A 27,573-nucleotide genomic window follows, 5' to 3' on the forward strand; every position below is an offset into this window, starting at 1 on the left:
GGAACATCGAGTCGGCGGCTGCAAGTTAGTTGCAAGACTTTGCGACTTAATATTGATCCATAAATAAGGCGCACTGCATTATAAGGCGCATGGTCAGCTTTTGAAAAAAATAAAGGCTTTTAGGTGCGCCTTATAGTGCGGAAAATACGGTATTTTGAGAGCATTCATTCGGTATTCTATTTGATTTTTACAACAAAGCAGTGGAACACAGTTTGACAACTATGCAATTACGGTACATTCAATTACTTTGGAGACTTGAAAGACATTTTTGTGCATTCAAATTTTCAGATATTTTATGACAAGATATCATCAATGTGCTTTGCTCTTAAATCCCTGCTTGCAATACCACAACAGAAACAACGACTTTGTAAAGGACTCTTCCTGACCCTGACCACGACTTCCTTATTCTATTCTATTCTTTAAAAATAATAATAACTACAGACTCAGAGACAGTATATTCGAAAGGGCCATCACCCTCTGAACAAGTGTGCAAGACTGAAAAATGTATATCTTGCCAGTTGTGTTGAAGAATCACCATTGAATAAATAGTTGGGTATTTATATTTTTTAACTTATTTGGGAATTTTTGCTCACTACTCTGCATAGCACCATTTATGTCATGTTTACCGATGTGAATCACCTGTGCCCGCTCATTTGGCCCCAACCACTGTGGGTTCTGATTGGCTCCCTGTCCCTATTTAAACCCAGTCCTGTCAATCCCCTGTTGTCAGTCCGCCTGCGAACCTCCGTTTATACATGGCAAGCCTTTTTCGACCCTGACTCCCGCCTGTCCCGTTTTTGCTCCCGTTTGTCTCTGGTTACGACCTGTTTTGATCCTGACCAAGTCTGCTCTCCCGTCCCGGCTTACGACCTCTTTTTGTCCCTGACTACACCTACTTTCCCGTTTCCGACCCCGACCACGCTTTGCTCTCCCAGTCCCGGCTACCGACCAATTTTTCCGTCCCTGACACCGTTATCGCTCGCTACGGAAGATCCACTTCTGCGTTCGGATCACAGTCCGGGTTCGAGAGCGACTTGCTTCTTGTGTCCAGCGAACACCGGATCGTGGGCGCAGCCCTTTCTCTTCCTTTCAATAAAATTGTGAGAAAACGTTACGCGATTGGGTCTACCCTGTGTACCAGTTGTGATAATTTTTCACTGCACTATTATTACAAATCGGGCAAATCTCCAAGCCCAACATTTTAAATAAGTTTTCCTCTTTATCCTGACATTATTTTTAATTTACTGTATATTCATTCCTTCCTTAAGTCTTTATTACATGTGCCGTGGAACCTCGGTTATCGACCATAATCCGTTCCAGAACCCTGCTCGAAAAAACGATTTGTTCGATCACCGAAATCATTTTTCCCATTAAAAATAGTGTAAATCGTTTTAATCCGTTCCAACACCCTGAATGTTTACCTTGAATGTTTAACGTAAACATAAAGCTAACCCAGGGTAATCGTACGTTACCGTTATCGTCATCTTCCGTACGAAAGATTAAGCTAACATGAACGTGTAAAAATAAAAAAATCAGGTCGTTTACAAGTCATTTAGCACCCGGGTCTCCACAACAAGTGGTGAGCGGTTCATTGGAAAGGGGGCTCCATTCCAACACCCTCAATGTTGGGCTCCGTTCCAACACCCTGAATGTTTAACGTAAACTTAAAGCTAACCAAGGCTAATCGTACGTTTGCGTTATCGTAATCTTATGAACAGGATTTCTATTATTTCTTTCTTAAATGCAATAGTTGTACGTACTACTTTTCTTTTTTACCTGTAGCAACTTTGCTGCTTGCACTGACTTTCTTCTGAGGCATAATAAGGGGCTAAAACACCTGTACGCCGCTCAGCATGGCACCCTAGCGTACGCACTCACGCATTACCGGCGTTCGAACTCCGATTTTTTGACCGAACAGCGAAGCGAGAATTTCTCGAAATTTTTGGCCGGACACCGATTTGTTCGAACTGAGAGGCGTTCGAAAACCGAGGTTCCACTGTATATCCTGGAGTGCCATGTGTAATCTCATTCCAGACAATGTACACTTCGATGTTATCAATTACGATGAAGACAATTCTAATATAAAGCGGAAAGGATTCACGTACTGACCTTCTCACCAAAAATCCTCTGGCAGATGCCATTCTTGGCCAGCTTCTCCTTCACTTGCCTGGTCAACTCGATGGTGTCCACCTCTCGATACATATACAACTCGTACTGTTCTGGGGTCAGCGGAGGAACGGTGGGCTTCAAAGCTCGGGGAATGTACGCAGGATAGTAAGAAAGCCGGCCGGGACTGGGTCCCTGGGGGCCCGGGGACTCGCCGCTGACAGAGGTGTCCGACTCCACTTTCACCTCTATTGCCTGGCCCAGTCCCTGCTCTTCTTCTGCAGCAAAAGCCTCTTCGCTCAGGCACTCGCCGTTCTCCAGGCGGGGCCACGGACGGTTCAAGACGGAGGGTCCGGAAGAAGAGGACGAAACGGATGGGGAAACGGAAGAAAAGGGCTGGTAGCTTCCCACACCGAGCCCCATGGACCCCCGTTCCTGAGACCAATGCTGGTCGAAGTAGGTGCCCACCTCGCCGATCTCGGATTTGACTTTGCGGATGATGTTTTGGACGAAAGCGGCCGGGGAGAGAACGCTGAGGGGCATCTGAGGATTGCTGATGGAATTGGACATGCAAACAGCGACGCAGCCCCCGTCCTCTTGTTTGATGGAGATGGGCAAATGGAGGCCCCTAGATCGCTCATGGGGCCCCAAACGCTCCACTTGGGGTCCTGCACCAACTGTTGAGGCTCTTCCACACCCTTCCATTTCCATCAAGACCTGTTGCTGGGACTCCATCTCCCTCCTGGCCTGTTGTAGGATGTTCTTGATGGTTTCGTCTGAGCTGTTGACTGTCCCGTTACTGCTTCGGCCAAAGGAGGAATTCACAGGTGTCCTGCAGTCTCCTAAAGAAAAAAAGCACCCATTTAGACAATCTTATCAACAGATTACATTTCCATTAAAGTGAGTAATATTATACATATTAAATACCGTAAATTCTGGACTATAAGCCGCTGCTTTTTTCCCAAACGTTCAACCCTGCGGCTTATTCAATGATGCGGCCAATTCATGTAATTTTTCTAACAGCCGCCAGCGGCGCTCGAGTACAAAAGGTAAGATTTAGACCGGTGGAATATATGCGCCGAGGAAGACTGCAACTTCTTAGCTTGTGCACAAATTAAATTAGCGTAGACATATCCTCATCATGCAAATTGCAAAAAGAAAGGCGAGGACGGTTTACTGTGGTTTCCACGAGCACGGTATGTTTTTTTAACAGGCCCGTTTACTGTGTTGCGAGCGTGTTGTTAGTAGCGTTTTGCTACCCTTCACAGGCACGGTTTGGGATGAAAGTTATAATATTATAATTAAAGCTTTGAAAACTCTCTCGGTGTACCGTCTTTCTTTGTAAATATGTGTAACCGATGTATAATATGTATTTGCACCTGTATATTTTTGTAATGTATTTATTTAAGACACTTATTCTGATATGTTTTGCGAATTAAAAAAGAGGGGTGGAGCAAACGCGGGCTGACGGGAAGTGGGGTAAAGGTGAGTGAGACCTGTTGTCGCGGCGGACAATAGTGGATATATATTTTTCCCACCCTTACCTTTGGAAATATAGACTTTTTTCCCTTGGATTAGTTTCAACGGGTACCCGGACTCTGCAGGTCTGCATCAAACTTTAAGTACCGGTATCATTTTCTGTTCATCCCACCGGCCGTGGTTTTTGGACTGTGTACATCATATTCAGTTACAATCGCGGGACTTAAAGTCGGGTTGGGGCTTATTTGGAGATTGTGTTACATGTTTAAATGTGGGCGCATGTGGCTTATATACAGGTGCGGCTTGTGTAAGTACAAAATCGGTTTTCCTCCTAAAATGTGGTGGGTGCGGCTTATAAACAGGTGCGCTCTATAGTCCGGAATTTACAGTAATATATGTTTTTATTCACTGAAAGGAGAAGCTCTCCATGGTCATTATACTTGTATATTGACAATAAAGGCCATTCATTCATTCATTAGCTCCAAACTCACCTCTCTGAGATTGGATCTCCTTCTTGGCCTGCTCCAGGATGTTCCTTATGGCGTCGTCTGACCCAGTTTCAGGAGTTCGGATGCGTGGAGTGATGCTCCCTGCCAAAGAGTGGAGACAGAGGGAGCAGGGGGAGGGAGCGAGTGGGATGGCTGATCAGAGAGCAGTTTCAAGGCTTTACTTTTGACTGGGAGATCAATGGCTGCCTTTGAGCGCGTGTTGTCTGAGGTTGCTGTATACGGGAAGCTAAACTTTCAAAAGCTAGGAATCTAGGGAGAAAACAAAGTTGAAAAGCGAGACTACAAACAGGGCACAGGAAGGCAACAAGTCAAAGACGGGGTCCAAGTTCGGCTTTATAGGAAAAAAAATCCACCGATTGATGGCAGGAGCACATTTTGGACGGAAACAATTTTGCACCTGCTTGTAGTGAAGAATTGGAAGCTTATCTTTATGATGTTTGTTGGGTTCAAGGATTTTTTGCCGGTTGGTCAACAAAAAAAATTGTTCTGGAAATAGCAACACAAAAAAACAATTTGTTTCTTTTGTGAGGTGGCTCAATTAGGGTGGGACTGCCATGAATTTCCGATCCCACCCCAAAATCCCACGGTCTCATCCTGCTCCCCTTAGAGAATTACATTTTGACAATCAATCAATCAACGTTTTTTATCGCTATTTTTGAATCCCATTTTGATGATGAGCTACAGTAACTCCATAAATACTTTTGTACATCCAAATTTAATTTACCAAATTTTCTGCACCTAAAAGCCTTTATTTTTTTCAAAAGCTGACCATGCGCCTTGTAATACAGTGCGCCTTATATATGGATCAATATTAAGTCGCAAAGTCTTGCAACTAAAGCAAGCAGCCGCCGACTCGATTTTCCCCCGAAGGCGAAGTCGTCCGCGGTGTTTGCTGGGATTTATATACCGGCGTTTCATTTCCTAACCAATGTGTCAATCATCATTTGAATCAGTCACTATTGGCTAAAGTTATTTGGAGGTAAAGGGGGCGGATCCTTTTTATCATTTACAGGCTCGCATAGGCTAAAGGGGCGAAAAAACGCCTGCAATTGTCCGAAAAAGATGAATGTGAATCACACAGTTGGGTTGCACTACGGCATAGAGAAAACATGTTTCACTATTCTGTATTTGTAAATATTTTAGATTTACTACACTCACGGTTGTAAGAAGACCATGGTTACGTATCATTATTGAACACAATGGCTGCAAGAGAACTTAGGTAAGCTACGCAGATTTATATTTTCCCGGTATCTTGTTTTAGAACGATCTTGATGTTTCTGTGATGAGTCTATTTTTAAATTCAATTCAAAGTGTTTTTTGTCATATGCACAGTAAAGATCCCCGTTTCCCTGCACAATAAAATTCTTACTTTGCTGTCCACACAGTGGCCAGCAAAAAATAAAATGGAAACTAAGAAATGTTTGTTTGGTGACATCGTACGGACACTGTGTCGGTACATGTGTGAGACACGTATTTGCTTCTTTGCAAGCTTTGGGAATGTTAAGGGGGTAATAAGTTGGACTGAACCATCTGACTGTTTTGTCAACGTTCCCATTGTAGCGCCTTATAATCCAGTGCGCCTTATGTATGGAAAATATAGGACAAAAAACTAGTTTTTGGGGGTGCGCCCTATTACCCGGTGCGCCTTATATTGTGGAAAATACGGTAATTAGTTTATTTTATTAGATACTATAAATGCATTATATTTATGTGGATAAACACACACTATCCCTCTCCTATGAGGTTAATCCTGTTCCACTCTAGGCTGTAGATAAAGACAACTCCCATCCCTTCTAAAAATAGTGATGAAAATATAAAGAACAACAAAGAACACATTGAAAAGCCAGAATGAAAAGTTTCAAGAGCTAAAGAAAAAGAAAGAAATATAGAGGAGTTACTAAAGGAGAGAGTAGAAGAAAGACTGCAAGAGAGAAAGACAAAGAGAATGAAATACAAAGAAAGACTGAGAGAAGGGAAAGAGAAGTGTCAGAGGAACAGGAAAGAATGTAGAAAGAAAGAAAAAAATAAATTACAGTAGAAAGAAAGAAAATCCAAATAGTTAAAGAAAGAGATACAAATAAAGATGAATAGAGAGAAAAAGAAAAAAATGTAGCAAGTTTGAAAATAGAAAAGTAGAGAGAAAAGTAGAAAGAAGGAAGAAAGAAACAGAAAGATAGAAATAAAGGTATAAGTGAATAAAGGTAGAAAGAAAGTTAGTAATGAAAAATAGAAAATTATCAAAGCAAGGTAGAAAGAAAGAATCAACAGTAGGAAAAAAAGAAAATGCAAAGATAGAACGGAAATCAAAAGAATGAAAGAAAGAGAAACAAATAGAGAAATTAATAAAGTAAAATAAAGAGTTATGAGAATATTATAAAAATGGAAAGGTAGGGCGAAAAAAGGAAGAAGGAAAAATGGAAGAAAGAAATAAGGTAAAAAGAAAGAAACAAAGAAAGGTAGAAAGAAAGGTGGAATTGAAAAGGAAGGAAGAAAAAAGGTGGAAATATGGGTATATATGAAGAAAGAAAGTTAGAAAAGCAAGGTAGAAAGAAAAAAAGAACAGTAGAAGAAAAGAACAGAACAGTAGAAAGAAAAGAAATCCCAAAGATAGAACGGAAATCAAAAGAATGAAAGAAAGAGAGAAAAAAATGAATAAAGTAAAAGAAAGAAATGGAGAATGTTTTAAAAAAGGGAAAGGTACAAAGAAAGAAGGAAGAAAGAAAAAAAATGTCTAAAGAAATAGGTAGAAAGAAACCAAGAAAGGTAGAAATAAAATTAGAATTGAAAAGGTAGAAAGAAAGAAAGAAAGAAAGGTGGACATAAAGGTATATAGGAAGAAAGAAAGTTAGAAAAGCAAGGTAGAAAGAACGGAAATCAAAAGAATGAAAGAATGAGAGAAACAAATAGAGAAATTAATAAAGTAAAAGAAAGAAATTGAGAATGTTTTAAAAAAGGGAAAGGTAGAAAGAAAGAAGGAAGAAAAGATGTCGAAAGACATAGGTAGAAAGCATGTAAGGTAAAAAGAAAGAAACAAAGAAAGGTAGAAATAAAGGTAGAATTGAAAAGGAAGAAAGAAAAGTGTGGAAATAAAGGTATATAGGAAGAAAGAAAGTTAGAAAAGGTAGAAAGAAAAAAAATTGTAAGGAAAGAAAGAAATGTGGAAAGATGAAAAAGGGATAGAAAGGTAAAAGCATAGAAAAGTAGACAGCTAGGAGGATAGAAACAAGGGAGAAAAAGAAAGAGAGAACCAAGAAAGAACGTTCTTCCTTCACCGACCTCTTTGCCGGACCTGGATGGTCCTCAGCGCCAAGATATTCTGCTCGTCGGAGAGAAACTGCTTCATTTTAATGAAGGGCTCCTTGCCTTTGACCGTCAACTTCCTCCACGGTTTGGGCCTGGCCAGGATCTCGCTGACTGAGCCTTGGGAGAGGCCCAGCACGTAATGGCCGAAGACACGCTGGCCGATGTTGTGCTTCAGCAGCTGCTCCTTCACCTGGAACGCGATCTCCGCCGTGTCCACCTGGTCCTCGTCCCCCGCCGTGGAGCCGCCGCTTTCCGATTGGTCGCTGGGCAAGCCCGGATCGCTGCCCCCGGACCCTTGAGCGGCCGACACCAGGGCCGCTTTGGCCGCGTAGAGCGCCGTGGGAAAGGGCACGTGGCCCTCCTTTTTCAAATGCGAGGAGAGAAGATGCCTGTGGAGGAGGTGGTCCGCTGACAGACGGTCTCCGGAACAAGGGGACGCCGAAAAGGGACGGGGGAGATCGTGGCCTGAGGACGAGACGTCCAGTGCGGGACTGGGGGAGGCGGGACCACCGTTCAGGTGAGAGGATAATGAATTGGAGCCCGGTGGCTTAACCGTCCCGCGACCTCCGTCTTCCGATTGGTCGCCATCTATGCATAGACATTCAGACGTTTTGTTTGTATTGTATTAATTTATGTATAAAAATGAATCTTAAAAAATGTTTTCTCAGTAAAAAAATGGGAATACAGATATTAATGGAAATCAGAACCACCCGCGAAAAGTGAAAATCAGCAAGTAGTGCTGCAACCTTTTGTTTGCAGGCCTTGTTAAATCAGAGAGAACAAATTAAAACCCAGTTTGTTTTTTTAAATTGGGCACTTGGGTTTAGAGAGAGAGAGAGAGAGAGAGAGAGAATAATAGAAAGAGAAAGAGGAGAGAGAGAGAAATAGAAAGAGAGAGAAATGCAAAGAGAGGAGAGAGAGGAATCCAAAGAGAAATACAGAGAGAGAGAGAGAGAGAGAAAGAAAGAAATAGAGAGAGAGAGAGAAAGAAATAGAAAGAGAGAATGAGAGAGAGAAATAGAAAGAGAGAACAAGAAAGAGAGAGAGAGAGAGAAAGAGAAATCCAAAGAGAAATAGAAAGAGAGAGAGAGAGGGGGAGAAATCCAAAAAGAAATAGAGAGAGAGCTAGAAAGAGAGAGAGAGGGATATGCAAAGAGAAATAGAAAGAGAGAAAGATAAATCCAAAGAGAAATACAAAGAGAGAGAGAGAGAGAGAGAGAGAAATCCAGAAGAAATTGAAAGAGAGAGAGAAATAGAAAGAGAGAGAGAGAGAGAGAGAGAGAAATCCAAAGAGAAATAGAAAGAGAGAGAGAAATTCAAAGAGAAAAAGAGAGGAGAGAGAGAGAGAAATCCAAAGAGAAATAGAAAGAGAGAAGGAGAGAGAGAGAAAGAGAAATAGAAAGAGAGAAGGAGAGAGGGAAAGAAATCCAAAGAGAAATAGAAAGAGAGAGAGAGAGAAATCCAAAGAGAAATAGAAAGAGAGGAGGAGAAAGAGAGAAAGAAATCCAATGAAAAATAGAAAGAGAGAGAGAGAAATCCAAAGAGAAATACAAAGAGAGAGAGAAATCCAAAGAGAAAGAGAAAGAGAAGGTTTGAGAGAGAGAAAGAGAGATTGATAGAGAGACAAAGAGAGGTGGAGAAAGCGCGGGCAAGCAATAGAGATTTAAAAAAACAATTTGAAACTGTGAAAAAAATAATATTTAAAATGAGTACAAACCTCAAGACTTTGATATTTGAAGAGGTAAAAATTAGAAAAACAATATTTGAAACCCCTGCCCACTGCCCGATGATTGCTGGGATGGGCTCCAGCACCCCCGCGACCCTAATGAGGATAAGCGGTACGGCTAATGAGATGAGATATTTGAAACCAGCAAAATGATCTACCCATGCAATCCGAAATGATTTGGGTTTTATTGATTTTATTATGAATTCTAAATTTGACTAAAACATTCACATTCGGACTATAAAAAACATTTAATGGTACCCGAGATAATTTAGAGAATTGAAAAGTTGTAAAAATAAATTTAAAAAAAATATGAAGTCGAACATTCTCATGAAGCCCGTTGAGCAAATCTCAAAAGGGAAGAAAGCACCCATTTTCATTTAAAATTCAAATATATTCCTCCCCTCTTATCACTCAACAACTTTCTCTTCAAATTCATGTCATTTCAACCCCAAAAATATATATATTTTACCTGTTCTGTGCAAAAGCCTGGCTTTGTCCATCAAGTATTTGTGAGAAGGAAGAAAAACCTCTTTGTCCAGAAGAAGTGCCTCTGTGGCCTTCACAGAATCCTATAAACACACAAAAAAAACTGGAGATTTAATCATTTACCGAAATCTTTAGGGTTCTTTAGCGTCATTATGCAGAAGTACAAGAAGATTGGAGGGCTTCTCAATTCACTGAAAAGTAAGACCAAGGTACAAAGATCTGTCCATCTATCTATCTATTGTTAAAGTTAAAACTTATATAAACTCTATGTTGGCAGAATTACTCAAATAAAAACAAGCATTAAGGTAAATACATTTCCCAAGCAGGAGCGCACTGCCCGCCCCCATGTGTCTAGTTAACTTCTTTCACACAGGAAACAGAAAAATACACCGGAAATGCGACTTCAAAATAAAAGAGAACAAGACTGATAAACGTACAAGAGATGCAATTAGACTGATTATTGAAACGTTACTTCATGTGTGTGCGTGTGTGTGAATGATTGTTTTTATATTTAGGAATATAAAAACAAGTTATATTCACACAGTGAATTCTGAGAAATGTTACAACCAAAACGACCAACCTATCATTATCTATCTACCTTAGTCATATCCCTCAAGAGGGGTGACCGACAGCAAGACAAACATATATTATAACAAAGAAAAGAAAATTAAAAGAAAATAAAAAGGGAAAAGAATAGCAAAAAACACACTAAAATGTGTGGACCATGGCCAAACCAAATGCCCAAACACCCAAACAAGTTAAGGGTTGTCAAAGTCATTTTAACTCGGGGGCCACACGATAGAACAAACATTCTGTCGGGGGCCGGACTAGTAGATTAAAGAGAAAGAAAAAGAGAGATGAAGAAATGAGAGAAAGAGGGAGGGAAAAGGAGAGAAAGAGACAAAGAAAGAAAAAGAAAGAGGAAGAGAGCACGAGAAACAAAAGATAAAAAGTCGTGAGAGGGGGAAAAGAAAGGGAGCGGAAGAAAGAAATCCAAAGAGAAATAGAAAGACAGAGGAAGAGAAAAGAGAAAAGAAAGCACGAAGGGTAGGAAGAAAGAGAAAAGGAAAAAAGGAAGTTAGAGCAAAAGAAGTTAAAAAGACACAAAAAGAGAAAGAAACAAAGAGAAACAAAGGAAGAGAAAAAGAGAGACACAGAGAGTGAAAGAGACAGAGACAGAAAGTGGGAGAAAGGGGGACAGAAGGAGAGAAAAGAGAAAAGAAAGCGCGAAGGGTAGGAAGAGAGAAAGAGAAAGAGAAAATGAAAAAAGGAAGTTAGAGCAAAATAAGTTAAATAGACACAGAGAGAGAAAGAGACAAAGAGCAACAAAGGAAGAGAAAAAGAGAGAGACAGACAGAGTGTGGGAGAAAAGGGGTGGAAAAGAGGAAGAGAGAGAGAGAGGGAAAGAAAAAGAAATACAAGTACAGTGTCTTTGTTCGAGGCACCTTTCTTTGACATATTTCAACCTGCAGCTTGTCTTTCTCTGGCGCTTCTCTGAGTGTTGTCTCGCAGGCCGGATTCAATCCCTTAGCGGGCCTGATTTGGCCTGCGGGCCGCCCGTTTGACACCTTTTTTTCCCAGATGAACCGGGACACAGAAAGCGGCCATGTCACTCGGGTCAGGGTGACACAACACACTCTTCTGCTCAACAGCAGGGCCCGACAGCTTTCACTGGTTTACCCCTACCGTATCATAGAACTCGTCCAAACATCCCATTATCCTTTTTCAACACCTCTCCACTCATTCCTATCACCAACAAGAGCTCTAGCTACCACTACATTTGGACCGCTTTCCTCTAGTCAACTCATAACACCATCCATCCACGTCAATCGCGACCTTCCTCTTGATCTTCTTCTATTTACTTCTACTCTGTAGATCCTCGTCAACATTTGCTCCTCATCCATCCTCTCCATGTGTCCAAACCAACCGAGTACTCTCTTATCCACGCGCTTGCTCAGTTCCACTACTACTCCAGTTCTGTCTTTCACAATTTCATTTCTCAATCTTGTCACTCCTAACATACTCCTCAAACACTTCATCTCAAAAACATTTAATTTCCTTCCCAAATCTGCATTCAGGCTCCAAGTCTCTGCACCGTACAACACAGTCGGCACAATCACACTCTCATACAGTCCCCTCTTAACATCCATACTTATACTCTTGTTGCTCATCACTCTCTTCAGAGCACCCAAAACCTTGCTTCCTTGATTCACTCTGTGCAATACCACGCACTCCATTCCAACAACTGCAGCCACATCACAACCCAAGTCCCTAAAGCTTTCAACTTCTTCCAGCACCTGTCCATGCAACCTTATTTCTAACGTCATGCCTCGAGACAGCAAGGTACAAAGATAAAAATCTCAAAACAATATACCGTAAATTCCGGACTATAGAGCGCACCTGATTATAAGCCGCACCCACCACATTTTAAGAGGATAGCCGCTTTTTTACTTGCGCCGCACCTGTATATAAGCCGCATGCGCCCAAATTAAAATATGTAACGTAATCACTAAACTAACCCAAACCCAAATTTGAGTCCCACGATTTTAACTGAACACAAAGTTCACAGTTCAAAAATCACAGCCGGCAAAATAACGGAAAACGATACCGGTACTTAACATTGGTTGGAGACCTGCAGAGTCTGGGTCCCGTTAAAAGTAATCCAAGGAAAAATAGTGTATATTTCCAAAGGTAAGGGTGGGAAAAATATATTTCCACTATTAACTGCCGTGTCCACAAACACTCACCTTTACCGGTCCCCACTTCCCGTCATCCCCCGCGTCTGTTACGCCCCTTCTTTTTAATTGGTCGGTGCAAGACTTATCAGAATAGGTGTCCAAAATAAATACATTACAAAAAAATACAGCTGCAAATACATATTATACATGGGTTACACATATTTACAAAGAAAGACGGTACACCGAGAGAGTCTTCAAAGCTTTAATAATAATATTATAACTTTCATCCCAAACCGTGCCTGTGAAGGGTAGCAAAACGCTACTAGCAACACGCTCGCAAAACAGTAAACGGGTCTGTTAAATAAATATACCGTACTTGTAAAAATCACGGTAAACCATCCTCATCTTCCTCCTTATAACTGACGCCATCAAAGTCGTCTTCCTCAGTATCGGAAAGAAACTGTCATATAGACGTCGTCCAACGCTCCCTTATTCAAAAACACGCTAGCAACACGCTCGCAAAGTAAAGTTTGAGTGCAGTAGCTCTGTTTCTTCCTTTATCGGACTGTTCGATTGCGTTTAGCTAGTAAGCTGCGTCATGTGCCTTTCTTTTTGCAATTTGCATGATGAGGCTATGTCTACGCTAATTTAATTTGTGCACAAGCTAAGAAGTTGCAGTCTTCCTCGGCGCATATATTCCACCGGTCTAAATTTTACCTTTTGTATTCGAGCGCCGCTGGCGGCCGTTAGAAAAATGACATAAATTGGCCGCATCACTGAATAAGCCGCAGGGTTCAAAGTTTGGGAAAAAAGTAGCGGCTTATAGTCCAGAATTTACGGTATTAATGATACATAAAAAGACTTAAGGGTGAAAAGGACCCATACCTGGGATGAGCTGCCATTTGCAGAAGCCATCTTCATCACTTTTAAGATACTATATAAGCAGAGACAACAACAAAAATCACATTTATTTTCAATCCATTATCAATAATACACCACTGCCACCTAAAAAAAAATCACCTGAGTTCAGTTTTAATCTCTTCATAATCCCTTTGGGATCTTAGTTTTGCTTCTAATCTCTGAAATGAAAAAAAAAAAGATTAAATTAAGCAGGTAATGGAAGATATGTGAGCAGGACCCACCTCGATAGCTTCTGTTTTGCAGGCCAACTGTCGTTCCAGCTCTAAAATCCGATTGGCCGAGGTCTCTTGGACTTCCTGTAGCGAGAACTGAAGCCGCTGAATATTTTCCAGAAGGCGGACGATTTCACGGTCTTTTGCGAGCAGGGTGGCCTCCAGTTTCGAGGGCGCGTCGCTTTTTTCGTGAGTCTCCTTTTATTTTGGAAGGATATAAAAAAAAAAACAAGGAAAAAGGGGAATGTATAAGGATATGAGTATATTAGGTGCCCTGCGACTGGCTGGCAACCAGTTCAGGGTGTCCCCTGCTCATTGCCTGACAATAGCTGGGATTTGCTCCTGCACCCCCGCGACCCTACTGAGGATAAGCGGTGCAGATGATGGATGGATGGATGGAGTATATTAGGATAAGGATGTACAGACGCTCCCCTGCTTACGAACATTCGAGTTATGAAAAAACGGTAGATATAAACTTTTTTTAATGCTGTAACTTCGTTTTTTTTTATCGTGTGCACCATTTTTCGAGTACAGGACATTACTGTAGTGCAGGGGTAGGGAACCTATGGCACGGGAGCATTGTTCCCTGTCATTTTCCACGGGTCTGAGCGTTCACACAGAGTCGGAGAGCCACGCTTGAAACAACAGTGAGCAACCAAAATCCAAAGTGTGGCGACTAAATCATTATCAAACATGTCCAAACTTGACATTTTGCTGAGTTTCCGGCAATGCAAAATTATTTTTCTCTTTTGAATGAATTGACTCATGTATTATTGCAAAGGTTCTACGGCTTACAATTCTTTCACAAGATATCCATTTCTTTTTTTTTCCCTGATATATTTTGTCGCATAATATTAACATTTTTGGGGGCTTATTTAGTCGGTTGCATGATACAGAACTGTATTTGATCACATTTTTTAGTGGACAATGATGGCAACAAGATTAACTTGATATCATTGGAAATTATTTTGAATGCAACTTTTTCTTCTTTTTTCCGTGTTTTTTTTCTCCTTTTTTAAAAATTCCTTTAAAAAAATCTCACTGTGTTTATTTATTCCGAGCTGTTACTTTTTTGTTGTTGTTCTCTATTTACTTTTTTCGTACATTTCTTTCTTTTCTTTTTTTCTGGCTTTTTTTCTAAATTTTTCCTTCTTTTTTTCTCTTCCTTTTGTTTCTTTTTTTCTCAGCTTTTCACTACTTTTTTATTTTGGTATTTTTTTCTTTTTTGTTCTATTCCCCCCTTCCTTTAAGTCATTTTGTGCATCAATTTACATCATATTTGGTCATGTTACCAGCTCAGTAGCCTAGATGGTAAGGCGCCCGCTTTGAGACTGGGAGGTCGCTGGTTCGCACCTCGGCCGAGTCATACCAAAGACTTATAACATTGGTAAAATGGCGGCGCCCTCTGTTGGCTGCGGCTGCATTGGCTCGCTACAACGGGTCAGGTGTATCGACATTTCGTTCTGTGTACATTGTTACACAGAATGACAATACAAAGGAAATTATTATTATTATTATTATTATGTTGGGATTAAAGAAGCAAAAACAACCTGAAGAGCCGTTCAGGACCCGAAAGGGACGGTTCCTTTTAGTGAGCCGAGCCGAAGAAGCCGGTTCTCGACAAACTCTACTAATTTTACTCATTCAAAATACCGCATTTAGGACACAACGTCAGGGGAACCCGTGTATTTTGACCTTCATGCACTGTAACTTTGACTTAAGTCGCTTCTTAATGAGTCATTTAGAGCCCTGATTTTTGTGCGCTGGCTAGATTTCCTTGTGCGCTGAGAATGTGCGAGCAGTGCGCAATTGCGCACGCGCGCAGTTTAGAGGGAACACTGGTCCTGACCCCTGCTGTAGTACTTCTTTCCGCCACCACTGGCGTGTGGTGGCGCTGTGAGAGGTCACCCAGCATCCACCCCGAAGAAGAAATCCGGCTTCTACTTCCTAGTTCGCGTGTAAACATTCTATACTGTATCTCCAGTGTGCTAAGAACTTTGACATTTTTACTGTTTAAAGTGTAAAGAAGAGGCGAGCCGTTTCTTTTGAAATAAAAGTGGAACAAGAAAGCTTGATGCGGTTGAGGAAATGGTAGTTTTTGCGTTGGGCAGGATTAAAATTCTAACGTGTAAGAACTCTTACCTTACTAGTGCCATCCACGAGTTGACAAGTCCCACTGGCTAGCTGCTCCTTTAGCCGCTGCACTTCGTTCTGGGCCGTTTCTGCTTTCTGTGAAAGCATTTGATTGGTTACTGTTGTCAGGCATCTCCGTATTGGTTAAGTCACAGGTGCCAAACAGGCGGCCCGCGGGCCAGATCAGGCCCGCTCAGGGATTGAATCCGGCCCGCGAGACAACACTCAGAGAAGCGCAAGAGAAAAACAAGCTGCAACTTGATGTAGACAAAGCCAGGTGCCTCGAACAAAGACACTGTACTTGTATTTCTCTCTCTCTCTCTCTCTCTCTCTCTCTCTCTCTCTCTCTCTCTCTCTCTCTCTCTCCTCTCTCTCTCTCTCTCTCTCTCTCTCTCTCTCTCTCTCTCTCTCTCTCTCTCTCTCTCTCTCTCTCTCTCCTCTCTCTCTCTCTCTCTCTCTCTCTCTCTCTCTCTATTTATGTACCATTTTATTTTTCTTCTCATCTTCTTCTCCCTTTTTTCTATTTATATGTCTCTCTTTCTCTGTCTTACTCTCTTTACTTCTTTTTTCCAACTTTCCCACTACCTCTATTTCTCGCCGTCTTTTTCACTTCTCTCGTTATTTGATCTTTCTCTCTCTCGTTCTCACTTTCACTTGTTTTCCGTCTTTTTCTTTTGCTTTTTTTCTTTCTTTCTCTCTCCTTTGTTCCCTTTCTCTCTATACAGTGCTCTCTCTCTCTCTCTGTGCTCCCCCTATTCCTCTGACTCTTTCTCATTTTTCTGTCCATCTTACCCTCTCTCTCTCTCTCTCTCCTCCCACTCTGTCTCTGTCTCTTTCACTCTCTATGTCTCTCTTTTTCACTTCCTTTGTTGCTCTTTGTCTCTTTCTCTCTCTGTGTCTTTTAACCTCTTTTGCTCCAACTTCCTTGTTTCCTTTTCTCTCTTCATACCCTTTGCGCTTTCTTCTCTCTTTTCTCTCCTTCTGTCTTTCTTTTTGTCTTTGGATTTCTTTCTTCCTCTCCCTTTCTTTTCCCCCTCTCTCTCGACTTTTTATCTTTTGTTTCTCACGCTCTCTCCCTCTCTCTCTTTTTCTTCTTTGTCCTGCCCTCTCTCCTTTTCCCTCACGCTTTCTCTTATTTCTTTATCCCTCTTTTTCTTTCTCTTTAATCTACTAGTCTGGCCCCCGACAGAATGTTTGTTCTATTGTGTGGCCCCCGAGTTCAAATGAGTCTGACACCCCTGGGTTAAGTGATAAAAGGCGAAGGGTGACAAATAAACACTCAAATGACTGCCAAGTACAGTGCAGTGTCCTTGTGGTTTACTATGCTAACTTTTGAGTTGGCTGACTTTGTATACGCGCTTTGTTGTACAGCTTGGGTGTTAACTATGCAGCCCGCGGGCCGGATCAGGCCCACTAAGGGTTTCAAACTGGCCCACGAGACGACACTGAGAGAAGCCAAAGAGAAAAATGACTCACAGTTTGAAATATGTTCAAACAAGCCACTCACAAAGCAACCGCAGAGGGATTTATTGCTCTATCTCTTTCAATCTTTTAAAAATGTTTCTCACTCTCTCTTTATTCTCTCTCTCTCTCTCTCTCTCTCCTCTCTCTCTCTCTCTCTCTCTCTCTCTCTTTCTCGGTTTGTTTCTCTGTCTTCTCTTTTTATCTTTTGTTCTCTTTCTTTACTCTTTTTCCCTCTCTCTGTATCTATTTCTCTTTTTCTGTCTCTCAATCTTTTTCTCTCTATTTTTATCTCTGTATCTCCCTTTTCTTTATCTTTTCCCTGTCTTTTTATCTTTTTTCTCTCCTTATATTTCCCTCATTCTTTGTCACTCTCTGTCTCTTTTTGTCTCTTTTTGTTTCCCTTTCTTTATCTTTCCATTTATCCATCTATATCACTCTACTTCTGTCTTTTTTCAGTTTCGCTCTTGCTCAGTTTCTCTTTCTTTCTCTCTCTCTGTTTATCACTCTCTTTCTCTTTCACTCTCTTTCTTGCTATTTGCCCCTCTCTTTCCTTGGCACTTTCGTTGTTTTTCTTTTACTAATTTTCTCTCTCTCTCTCTCTCTCTCTGCCACTCCATTTCTTTCTCTCCTTCTTTTTTTCAAATATTTTTCTATTTCTTACTCTCAATTTCTCTCTATATATATTTCCTTTTTCTCTCTTTCTCACCCTTATTTTCAATCTCTCTTCCCCTTCTCTTTTTTTCTTTAATCCACTAGTCCTGCCACTGTGAGATTTTCTTCTACAATGTGACCCCCAAGCTCAAATGATTTTGACACCGCTGTCATAGAGGTAAGATCTTAAGCCTGAGCCCATCCTGTATTTCACATTATGGTCAGGCCTAAAATGTCAATCATTAGATTTGGGTTGGGCCAGGCTCTCTCACTGCCTTTTTTTAATCTTATTATTCATTGTTCTTCTTTGTCTCTATTCCACTCTCATAAAGTGCCGCACTAGACTCTTAGGAACGTACCGCTGCTGTGGCAAATGTCAAGTCAAATCAAATTTATTTATATAGCCCTTAAAGTGGTAATCCCCCTTTCAGGATGACCAGGGTGAATTACATTTAGCATTACAGTACACAAACATAGTAAACACTAGGTAACATGTTGAAAATTTGTCCGGAAAGTGCATGACAGCAGCGACGCCCCCAGCCTGTAAACTAGTCCAGAAAGTCTATGACGGCCACGACGCAGCTTCCCATCTCTACCCGCTAGTCCATGCAGGCGTTCACATGCTTCAGGTCAAACGCTGGTCCCAATTTTCAATGCGTTAAAACGAAGACGGTTTTAAAAACTTCCCGCTAACTCTTAAAAAATCCGTCAATGATGGAAAATTGTCCGTTACTGTAACCTCTGACAACTCTCCTCCTCCCGAGTCCTCTGTGAGAGATATTGATAGGTTGGTCATTTTGGTTGTAATATTTCTCAGAATTCACTGTGTGAATATAACTTGTTTTTATATTCCTAAATATAAAAACAATCTTTCACACACACACACACATGAAGTAACATTTCAATAATCAGTCTTATTGCATCTCTTGTACGTTTATCAGTCTCGTACTCTTTTATTTTGAAGTCGCATTTCCGGTGTATTTTTCTGTTTCCTGTGTGAAAGAAGTTAACTAGACACATGGGGGCGGGCAGTGCTGCCGGGGCGCTCGCCCGAGGTGGTGGCCTTGATGGGCCACTGGACAGTGCTATTAAATTTATTTACCTTAATGCTTGTTTTTATTTGAGTAATTCTGCCAACATAGAGTTTATATAAGTTTTAACTTTATCAGGTATACAAGATAGAATTATTCAGATAAAAACACTTATTGAAGTTTTAACCTCCCTCGCGAATGGAGCGAGCGCGGCCGAGCTGCCATCTTCCCAGGTTCCCCGGGTCGTACTGACGACATCCGGTCAGTAGGCGTGGTTTATTGATGTCACACATAAACAGGAAATGAAGTCACACATAAGCGCGACTTCACAGTAAAATAAAATTGAGAAACGTACTTAGAAATAATGGAATTAGACTAATCTTTGAAACGTGACTATGTGTGTGTGACGATTGTTTTTATATTAGGAATATAAAAACAGGTTAATTTCATAGCATGGAAGTCTGAGAAATACACAACCAAAAACAGTCAACTTTACATCCTCAGACATAAAAATATGATAAACATTTAGCATTTTCTTCGGGCTTTGTCCTGCAAATGAATTGAATTTGTGGGGCTCGGGTTGTTCGGGCTTTAATACCCGCGGAATCTGGGTCGGATCGGGTTGAATTCTCGTGGCCTGATCTTACCTCTACTTTTTAATCATCGACTGTTTTTCAGAACAGAAAGAGGAAAGACGGAACCAAATCCCGGGCAGCAGAAGAAAGGTTGCGTCACGGGGAAACCGTGGCAATGAAACGGCTAAGAACGCGGTGTTCAGAGTTTCCTCTGCTGAGCGCAACAGCGAGACTGCAGAGCGCCCACCGACGGGGGCTCAGGATTACACTCTCTAATCACACACTCGGGGGGGAAGGGAGGATTTAGGAACAGGACAGAGGGTGTTTTAATTAAAGCCAAGGCACGATTACAGGAGTGATTACCCGAACAAAGGAACATCTCAATCAAAGGAGAGAAAGACTCACCTGGTTCGCCTTCTCAAGTTTGGCCATGATGACGCTGACTTCTTCAATCCTGGGAGACGCAAAAAAAACACAAAATAAGAATCATAAAATAACCTGCTCAAGTTTGTTTTAAATGGAACCGGTGCGGTGGTTAGCAGTGGCACGGTGGTTAAGTGGTTTGTGCTTCTGCTGCACAGTTCTGAGGTCATGTGATCAAAACCAGCTAACAGGTTTCCTGTGTGGGGTTTGCATGTTCTCCACATGCATTTCAGGTTAATTGGTCGCTCCGAAATCATCCCTGGTGTGAATGAGCAAGTGAGTCCTCTGTTGCCCTGCAACTGACTGGTAACTGGTTCAGGGTGTCCCCTGCCCACTGCCGGAAGACGGCTAAAATGGGCTTCGGCACCCATGCGAATAGGTTCCCATGAACCCTTTAGCTACCTTTAACAACATCTTAACAACATAGGCGCCGCCGCGAGCGGCAGCCTTTCCAGCAGCTCAGTGTTATTTCGCCCTTTTTGTAATTTATTGTTTTAAGTGTCTGCTTCTATCTTCTGTGTTTTCTGTTTGACAGCTACACTTTGGATGACTTTCTGTCCTATGGTTATGGGTTTTAACGCACAAAAATGCGTTTATTCAAGGAATCAACTCCTTGCCCTGAAGAATTCTCGTGCCGGCGTGATGAGGGGGCCTATCGTGGATGCAGAGCCAGAGCTAAGGCTAAGCGGCTAGCGGCGTTAGAAGTCTTTGGTACTGTCCATAATCATGGTACATGTGAACTCTCAACTAAATAAGACCGATGAACTGGCTGTGCTGGTGAAAAACATCAAAGCGTACAGGAAGTGCAGTTTGCTGTGTTTTACGGAAACGTGGCTCACGTCTAGCATCCCGGACGCTAACGTGGAGCTACCCGGAGCTATCCGGCTTCAGCGCTGTTGGGGACAGAGACACAAAAGCCTGCGGGAAGCGGAGAGGAGGCAGACTCGCTATCTACGTGAACACGAGGCGGTGTAACCCTGGGCACAAAGATTTCCATCTGCTGCAGGGACGTCGAACTTTTGGACTAGCGTGTGACGTCATCCACTCTGCTGTTGCTAACTACAACACAGCACCCCGAGGCCATCTTGTTAATCTGTTGATAAACAACAAAAGGATACTGCTGGAAGTGTGAATTTCCCTACGGGGATGAATAAAGTATCAATCAATCTATCACAATACCACTGACCGATATGTGCTGTCAAGTTCATGATAAGATTTGAATAGGTGGAGGAATGCCTCGGCCATATCAGCTGGGAAAATCAAGCTGGTCTGATACCATACTACGTTATCGGCCACTAGTTAGCAGTGACATACCGTACAGTGAAATCAACTCGAGCAAATATATAAGGAAGTGTTTCTAAACCTTTTTTGAGCCATGGACTTTTTTTTTCTCATTAAAAATTCTCGAGGTACACCGTCTGCAGAGAGAGAGTTCCCGGCACCTGTTTCCGGTTCTTGGTTTTCAGCTACAGTTATCATGCTACCCAGGAAAATTATTCTGTTTTTATTATGTTTTCAACGCAAAAAAAAAATTGCAAAAATGATACTTATTATGAGCAAATATGATCTCCCAGTTTAACTTTTTTTCTACATTCTAACCTTTTCTTGTCACGGTTGCCATGGCGCCCAATTGGCCCTGCCCGTGTGGCGCCAGCTGCGGCTCATTGACAGATTGGCTTTCCGTCTATTTGAGCTCAGTGCTCTCATTTCTTCCTTTGTCAGTCTGTCAACAAACCTCTGCCCCGCAAGACGTGGGTTTCGACTTTGTCCTGTTTACTGTTGACATTTCCTGTCCAAAATTGTTCCTGTTTATTTTTGTCCTGTTTAAAATCGGTTTCCAGTTCGGTTCCCGTCTATTTTTGTCTTGTTACTTATTCTCTCCGGTTTTTGTTCCCGTCTAGTTTGTTTCGAAATCCTGTTTCATTAACAATCCTGTCTGTCCCGTCCTGTCCGGTATCGACCCCATTGTTGATATCTACACACTGGTTGAAAAATACTGGTCTAAGGTATATATGAGATTACAGAAAATGGCCACCCCAACTGTATATACACTATACCATAGAATGGATTATGTATCGCCAGTCAATATTTAATTCATTTTCTCCGGGGCTATACTTTAAAGAATCTAAATTATCTTTTTAACCTGACCACATCACACTGTTCTATTACAACATCAAACAGACTGATGATTTGGAGATAGTTGATTTTCTACCTTTAGTGTGATTAGAGAAGTTCTAATTGCATGTTACATGCAAGAAAACTTAACCTCCAACTTGTAATTAGTCTAATTTAAGCGGAGTCCCAGCAGGATTATTCATGAGGTGTGTTTGAAGTTTGAGGGTTTTCTTTGGAATCTGATTTTCAAACGGTAGAAAATGATGGATTCATATCAAGGATTTTTCCAGGGAGTTCATTAAACAGACAAGTTAATGTTGCGCATTCATTGATCCTTCGGCCCCGATTTCCATAATTTTGTGGAACTGATCTTTTCGACCAATCTTAAATTCCTCAATGGTTTCATTCAGCTGGGATAATGTATGTGCTTTTCATTCTTAGTTAATAATTGCATCTCTCTCTCTCTCTGTCTCTCTCTCCCTCTCTCTGTCTCTCTGTCTCTCTCTCTGTCTCTCTGGGGCGGCAGTAGCTCAGGAGGTATAGCGCTCGTCTTGGGATCAAGGGATCCCAGTTTGAATCCTGGCTCGTCCGTGTTACATGTCGAAGTGTCCTTGGGTAAGACACTGAACCCCTAATACCCCCAATAAGCAGGTTAGCGCCTTACATGGCTGCAAGGCCGCTATTGGGAAATGTGGAGCACATTGTAAAGCGCTTTGGGAAGTCATTGACTTGAAAAGCGCTATATAAATGCAGATCATTTCATTTCTCTCTCTGTCTCTCTTTCGTTCGTCTGGCCCCACAAGAAGAGTTTGACACCCCTGGTCTAAATGTCTTGCTTTGTTCCTGAACCCCAAATCGACTTCCAGGAATGTAGCACACCTCTGTGGCATCACACAGAGCTCAAGTCTAGACTGCTCTCTTGTTTCTATCAGCGACATTTTAGAAAAAGGTCAAACTGCATCTGGTGTGTACCTAATCCAGAGGTGTCCGAACTTTTCGGAAAGCGGGCCAGATTTGGAAGATGAAAATATCTGAGGGCTGACTATTCAGCCTGGCATACGTGAACCACAGGTCCGTTCATGTCATTGCTCACTCCTCTCGAAAAAATCAGTAACTGAGTGGGTTTTGACTCGGTCCAGTTTTCCTGCTGGTATTCCCTGTCCGGTGTTGTTCCCATTATTTTTGTCCTGTTTAATATCAGTTTCCAGTTTCGTTCCCATCTATTTTTGTCCTGTTTATTTTCTCTCCAGTTTTCGTTCCTGTCCGAACCTCTGCCTCGCAAGACGTGGGTTTTTGACTCGGTCCTGTTTTCCTGTTGGTATTCCCTGTCCGGTATTGTTCCCATTATTTTTGTCCTGTTTAATATCAGTTTCCAGTTTCGTTCCCATCTATTTTTGTCCTGTTTATTTTTCTCTGCAGTTTTCGTTCCCGTCCGAACCTCTGCCTCGCAAGACGTGGGTTTTGACTCGGTCCTGTTTTCCTGTTGGTATTCCCTGTCCGGTATTGTTCCCATTATTTTTGTCCTGTTTAATATAATTTTCCAGTTTCGTTCCCGTCTATGTTGTCCTGTTTATTATTCTCTCCAGTTTTCGTTCCCGTCCGAACCTCTGCCTCGCAAGACGTGGGTTTTGACTCGGTCCTGTTTTCCTGTTGGTATTCCCTGTCCGGTGTTGTTCCCATCTATTTTTGTCGTGTTTATTATTCTCTCCAGTGTTTGTTCCTGTCCGAACCTCTGCCTTGCAAGACGTGGGTTTTTGACTCGGTCCTGTTTTCCTGTTGGTATTCCCTGTTAGGTATTGTTCCCGTTTATTTGTGTCCTGTTTAATATCAGTTTCCAGTTTCGTTCCCATCTATTTTTGTCGTGTTTATTATTCTCTCCAGTTTTCGTTCCCGTCCGAACCTCTGCCTCGCAAGATGTGGGTTTTTGACTCGGTCCTATTTTCCTGTTGGTATTCCCTGTATGGTATTGTTCCCTGTTTATTTTTGTCCTGTTTAATATCATTTTCCAGTTTCGTTCCCGTCTATGTTGTCCTGTTTATTATTCTCACCAGTTTTTATTCTTGTCTAGTTTGTCCTGCTTATTTTCGATATCCTGTTTCATTATCTATCCTTGCCCGATGATTGCTGGGATGGGCTCCAGCACCCCTGCGACCCTACTGAGGATAAGCAGTGCAGCTAATGAGATGAGATGAGATTATCCATCCTGTCTGTCCTGTCCTGTCCGGTATCGACCCCATCTGTCCGATATCAACACGGGCAATTGCTATCGATCTCGTCGGCCTCTGGCTTCCTATCATTTCACGCCAGACCGCTGCCTAACGTGCATGACTCCCCATTTCCTGTAAAACAAAGGCTTGTGTGAGTAACGTCACGCGTTTGGGTCCTGATCCTGTTCCGGTTCATGACACACTGACCTAATAATTGGTCAAAGGACAAAAAACAAAGCATACATGAGTGCCTTAGAGTCAATCGCAACAATAATTTGAATTTAAAAAAAGATCTGGAAGCAAGCCTCTGCTTTTCAAAGTTACCGGTTTGTGTGTGTGCAAAATGACTCGACCTCGTGTTTATTTAACTTAAAAAATGTTTCGTATTGATTAGCTGCTAAATGACTCGGTCCAGAGTAGAGAAATATCGTCGTTGAGAGTGAGAGTAAATGGAAGCAGGGCCAGGGTGTGAGGTCTTCGGTCATGTAAGGGTAACGGCGGCTGTGGGTCAGTAGAGCTGCTGTCATCTAGAAGAAATGCGAACCAGAAGAACTGCTGCACTGTGACCGCTCACATAAAATTCTATCAACTACCTGCTGTGTGCCATGATAAAAAAAAAAAAAGCGCCTGGCCCGAGAAAATAGATGGCAGCACTCTTGAAACATCAGTACAATCGTGCCATGGATTAAGCCTTGGAGAAAATCCATTAGCAGAGGCTGACTGTGCTCCGGAGCACAACCTGAACAAAAGAGTGTTTACTGTGAATGTCTATCGACATCTTTCATCAGGGCTCAGATGCTTTTCAGGGACGCGGCGCATACGTTGACAAAAACCCGTATATTGAAGCGTCTTTTTTGAAGCCATCTTTAAACGGAGCGGTTCTTCTTGAGGGCTGTCAAGCCCGACTGCCGGTGAAGGCAAACACCGAGCTCTCTGGCATCGACCCGCCTTAATGGCCGACTCCCTCTTGGGCCGCTGTTACGACTGCATTCCGCAGCTTTATATAGGCAAAATAATGCCGAGGCGTTTCGGCGCTCGGATGGCTTCAATAGCCTGGAGAGGGTTGGGTAGGGTTACTTTAACTGGATTATTTTCAATGACTTTTGGATGACTCCAATACCAAATATGCTAATAAAAGACAAAAGAAACAAAATAGGAATAAAATGACTGAATTTTGTTCAGGCTTGGGGAGTAACATGGAACGGCAAAAATGATGTTGGCAAGCTGTTTGGATTGATTTTCATTTTGTTTCTGTCGCATTTGATGTTCGTTTTGCCGGAGATCAAAGAGATCAAAGCCAGGAGAGGAAGCTTACCACGTGTTGTGAGTCATCATTTTATTCATATTTAGTTTCTTTTGTCTTTTATTAGCATATTTGGTATTGGAGTAATCCAAAAGTAATTGAAAGTAATCAAGTTAAAGTAACCCTACCCAACCCTGGAGATAGATATAGTGAGATAGATAGATGGAGTGAGATAGATAGATGGAGTGAGATAGATAGATATATAGATAGATATAGTGAGATAGACAGGGTTGAGTAGGGTTACTTTAACTTGATTACTTTCAATTACTTTTGGATGACTCCAATAGCAAATATGCTAATAAAAGACAAAAGAAACTAAATATGAATAAAATGACTAAATTTTGTGCAGGCTTGGGGAGTAACGGAACACATGGAACGGCAAAAATGATGTTGGCAAGCTGTTTGGATTGATTTTTATTTTGTTTCCGTCACATTTGATGTTCGTTTTGCCGGAGATCAAAGAGATCAAAGCCAGTAGAGAAAGCTTACCACGTGTCGTGAGTCATAATTTTACATCAAAGACCCTCAATGTAGCTAACAAAAAGTTAGCTAGTGCTACTGTAGCTAGAATAAAAATGATATTTTGAGATTTTGAGCAGATTTCGATTACAGTCGATTTGAGATTTGATAGCACCCATGAAAAAACATATTAGCATACACGGCTAACGTTAGTGTTTTACCTCTGCCACAATGAGGTACCCCTCCCTGTCAGCAACGCATAACAGTAACCAACCAGTTACGAAGAACCGGTAAGCATCCAGACTTTTATAAGCACTGGTGTATTGGGATACTCCATTTAGAATCTAGTGGTATAGATCGTGTGGACAGAAATCAGGCAGACTGGACGATTTGGTTAGATCTGTGAATATGTCATGAAGGAGAAGGTCTGGGTCGGGAGGTAGCCCTGCTATCCTCCCTTTCTCTAAAAAGAGCTCCTTGTGACAAGGTGAGCTACCTCATTCGACAGTTGCATATTAATTTTACTAGTCATTGCCAATGTGTACTGGTCTCGCCCATCGGTGGGTACTGTTCACTACGGTTTCCCGCCGTCCGTCATGGTGTCGGCACCTTCTGTCACATGGTTATGGTCCCGTGTGTGCAAAGTATCTACAAAAAAGGATCTAATGGTGACAATCGGATGCAGATTCTTACTTGTTCGACATCTCTTGGTTATATTTACACCGGAGGTCCAGAAGCTCAGTTTGTGAAGTATCCAAAGCTGTTGAGGGGAGATAATGACCAGAAGATTAATGGAACAGTGTTCATTATCATTGATATTAATGCGGTGAAACATTGTATGCAACAAGATTAAACATGGCACTCTAGGGTTAACATGTGACTAGGGCTCCAACTAATTGATGGATTATTTTTTCCAATTATCAATCAGAACCAGCTCGGTGGCCTTGGGGTCCCATTTAAGCTCAGTGCTCTCACTCACCCCTTGTCAGTCCGTCAACAAACCTCTACCCCGCAAGACGTATGTTTTGACTCTGTCCGGTTCCCTGCCTGTGTTTTCGGTCCGGTATTGTTCCCGTCTATTTTGTCATGTTTAATATCGATCTCCAGTTTCGTTCCCGATTAGTTTGTCCTGTTTAATTTCGATATCCTGTTTCGATATTCATCCTCTCTGTCCCGTCCTGTATCGACCCAAACTGTCTCGTGCAATTGGTATCGATCTCGTCAGCCTCTGGCTTTCTGTCATTCCACGCCAGACTGCTGCCTAACGTCTTTTGCCCATGCATGACTTCCCTATTTACCGTAAAATAAAAGCTTGTGTGAGAAACGTCACGCATTTGGGTTCTCCTCCCGTTCCAGTTCATGACAATATTACTAACTAATAAGATCAAAAAAGAAATTAGATATAAAAAAACAATTACATTGCACAGGATTAAAAGTATTTATACCCAGAATACACTAGTTTTCAGGTTTGAGTAGCGTAGAAGAAAACAATGCTCGTCTTTTAGAAACACTACAAATCTTACAAATAGTCAACGTATTGTTAAATGAATACCTCTCTGAGGGCATAAAATAAATTGAACATTATCTTTTATCAAAAGGGAATGGAAGAGGAGCGATAAATCTTTTTGAATGACTACATTTGATGAGGAGTTACAGGCATTTAAATCATGCGGGGTCTCCAAACGTCAATATCTGTCATTGTCGCCGCGGCGCCCAATTGGCCCCGCCCATGTGGCGCCAGCTGTTGCTCATTGACAGATTGGCTTTCCTATTTAAGCTCAGTGCTCTCATT

At 41.8% G+C, this 27,573-nt stretch overlaps 1 protein-coding gene across 2 annotated transcripts in view; it reads right to left on the reverse strand.

Moving 5' to 3' along the window:
• Positions 1-27,573, reverse strand: part of cux2b (cut-like homeobox 2b) — a 268,878-nt gene that overhangs the window by 10,990 nt on the left and 230,315 nt on the right. For both annotated transcript variants that reach the window (XM_088336926.1, XM_088336927.1), the window contains exons 8-17: positions 26,475-26,541; positions 19,680-19,728; positions 15,563-15,649; positions 13,430-13,618; positions 13,308-13,366; positions 13,173-13,221; positions 9,593-9,692; positions 7,371-7,985; positions 4,077-4,175; positions 2,110-2,948 (exon numbers count right to left, since the gene is read on the reverse strand). In XM_088336926.1, coding sequence (XP_088193052.1) covers positions 2,110-2,948; positions 4,077-4,175; positions 7,371-7,985; positions 9,593-9,692; positions 13,173-13,221; positions 13,308-13,366; positions 13,430-13,618; positions 15,563-15,649; positions 19,680-19,728; positions 26,475-26,541 — 2,153 coding nt within the window. The remainder of the gene's footprint in view (positions 1-2,109; positions 2,949-4,076; positions 4,176-7,370; positions 7,986-9,592; positions 9,693-13,172; positions 13,222-13,307; positions 13,367-13,429; positions 13,619-15,562; positions 15,650-19,679; positions 19,729-26,474; positions 26,542-27,573) is intronic.

This window comes from Urocampus carinirostris, chromosome 5 (genome assembly GCF_059441175.1).
Source record: "Urocampus carinirostris isolate Australia breed hairy pipefish chromosome 5, RoL_Ucar_1.0, whole genome shotgun sequence".
Classification (NCBI taxonomy): Eukaryota; Metazoa; Chordata; class Actinopteri; order Syngnathiformes; family Syngnathidae; genus Urocampus; species Urocampus carinirostris.